This window comes from Lagopus leucura, unplaced genomic scaffold (genome assembly GCF_019238085.1).
Source record: "Lagopus leucura isolate 7727_CA_CO unplaced genomic scaffold, USGS_WTPT01 Super-Scaffold_100028, whole genome shotgun sequence".
In the NCBI taxonomy this organism is placed as follows: domain Eukaryota; kingdom Metazoa; phylum Chordata; class Aves; order Galliformes; family Phasianidae; genus Lagopus; species Lagopus leucura.
In genome coordinates this window covers 6,901,366-6,902,889 of record NW_024962279.1, presented here as the reverse complement: position 1 = coordinate 6,902,889, position 1,524 = coordinate 6,901,366, and the positions used below count along the sequence as shown (strand labels likewise).

Here is a 1,524-nt window from a genome sequence, read left to right as displayed (position 1 = left end):
CCCCCACCCCTCAGCACGCAGCCTTTCTTTTTGATTTCCCCCCGAATTATCGCTGAGCGGACGCCCCCTCCCCCAGCTCCGGAGCACCCCACAGAAGCTCAGCTCCCTGTCTCCCCCCCAACGACGACCGCTGACCCCCGCCCCGCACCGCCCACCCCGTTACCTTGCTGTCCTCGCTCCTCTTTAACCCCCTCCTGGGCTTGTACACTTGGTACATGTGCGCGAAGTCCAGCCTGCACGGGCGAAACGAAAGCAGCGAGGTTACCCCTGTCCCCGGGGCCGCGGTGGGGGCACTCTCTCCTCTCGTCCTGTCCCCCCCGCAGCCTTACCCCGGCACATCGGCGCTCTCCAGGGCGGGCAGCTTGCCCAGGCACACGGGCGGGGGCTGCGCGCTGGGGATGCGCTCCATGGGGGCGCGGAGCGGTGCGGTGCCGCGGGAGCCGGGAGGAGCGGAGCGGTGCGGAGCGGCGCGGAGCTCAGCGCGGGCAGCTCATGCCGCGTCCCCGCCTCGCCGGCTGAGGAGCGGAGGGAGGCGGAGGGCCGGGTTAAATGCGGCCGAGTGGGTGGACGGCGGCGACGTGCGTTACCCTGTGACTCCCGGCACGTCTGGCCGGGCTCCCCCCCCCGCTCCCTCCCTCCCTCCATCGCCGTCACATGAGGCTCACGTGTCGGCGAGCGGCGGCCTTCCTCCCCCCGCCCGCTCCGCCGTGCAACGTGCCGGGGGGGGAGGCGGGGCTGCCAGCCCGTGGCCCCGGGTGGCCCCGGCCCTGGTTGCTTCCCGGCCGCCCCTCGGGCGCTGCCCCGCCGTCCCGGAGTGGAGCGGGGCAGGAGCTCGGCACCCGGCTCCCGCACTCCGGCACTGCCGCGACGCGTCGGTAATCCGCGCTGCCGGAGCCCTTTGGCTGCTCCCGTGCTGGCCGAGCCGTCCCGCGGCGCGGGGCTTACTCATGACCTTAAGGGATGCTGCCAAGGATTTAGGAGTCCCCCTAAAAAGAGGATCCGAGCGGAGCTGTGGCATTCCTGGGCGGCAAGTGGGATGACGGAGAGTTGGGTTACATTGTCCTCCCTGTGATCGGCTTTCATAAGCTGAGGCTGATGCAATCAGCAATTTGTCTTCGAGATTTTGTTTGCTGAATTATTTCTGTGTGGAAATGCATACGTACAAGGCGTATGCGATGCAGTAAAAAGGCCAGATTTCCTGCAGCTGCAGGTCTGGAGTGCCATACCAGGCGAGCAGCAGACGGTGCCCAGCAGTGATCTGCAGATATCTACAGAGCCCTGGAAGCCAAGGGCTCACAGTTCGGGCTCAAGGTGTGCTGAGGACTCATAGATGATGATTTGGGGCAGAATGCTGTGAAATCCCAACAGCAGCATGGGATGGAGCCTGTGTGGGCAGCACGGCGTTAGCAGCTGGGCTGCAGCTTCAGCCTCACGATAAGGTTACTGCGGGTGGTTTTGTTTTAAAATGTCCCTTACTTAATATATCCACGAAGGCCAGGCATGTGCCTGTGGCCTGGAATCAGA

General features: G+C 65.5%; 1 protein-coding gene across 1 annotated transcript in view; it reads right to left on the bottom strand.

Moving 5' to 3' along the window:
- BHLHE40 (basic helix-loop-helix family member e40) overlaps positions 1-435 on the bottom strand; it is a 4,313-nt gene extending 3,878 nt beyond the window's left edge. The window contains exons 1-2 of the mRNA XM_042880857.1: positions 330-435; positions 164-233 (exon numbers count right to left, since the gene is read on the bottom strand). Coding sequence (XP_042736791.1) covers positions 164-233; positions 330-409 — 150 coding nt within the window. The 5' untranslated portion in view covers positions 410-435. The remainder of the gene's footprint in view (positions 1-163; positions 234-329) is intronic.
- Positions 436-1,524: the final 1,089 nt, after the last annotated feature.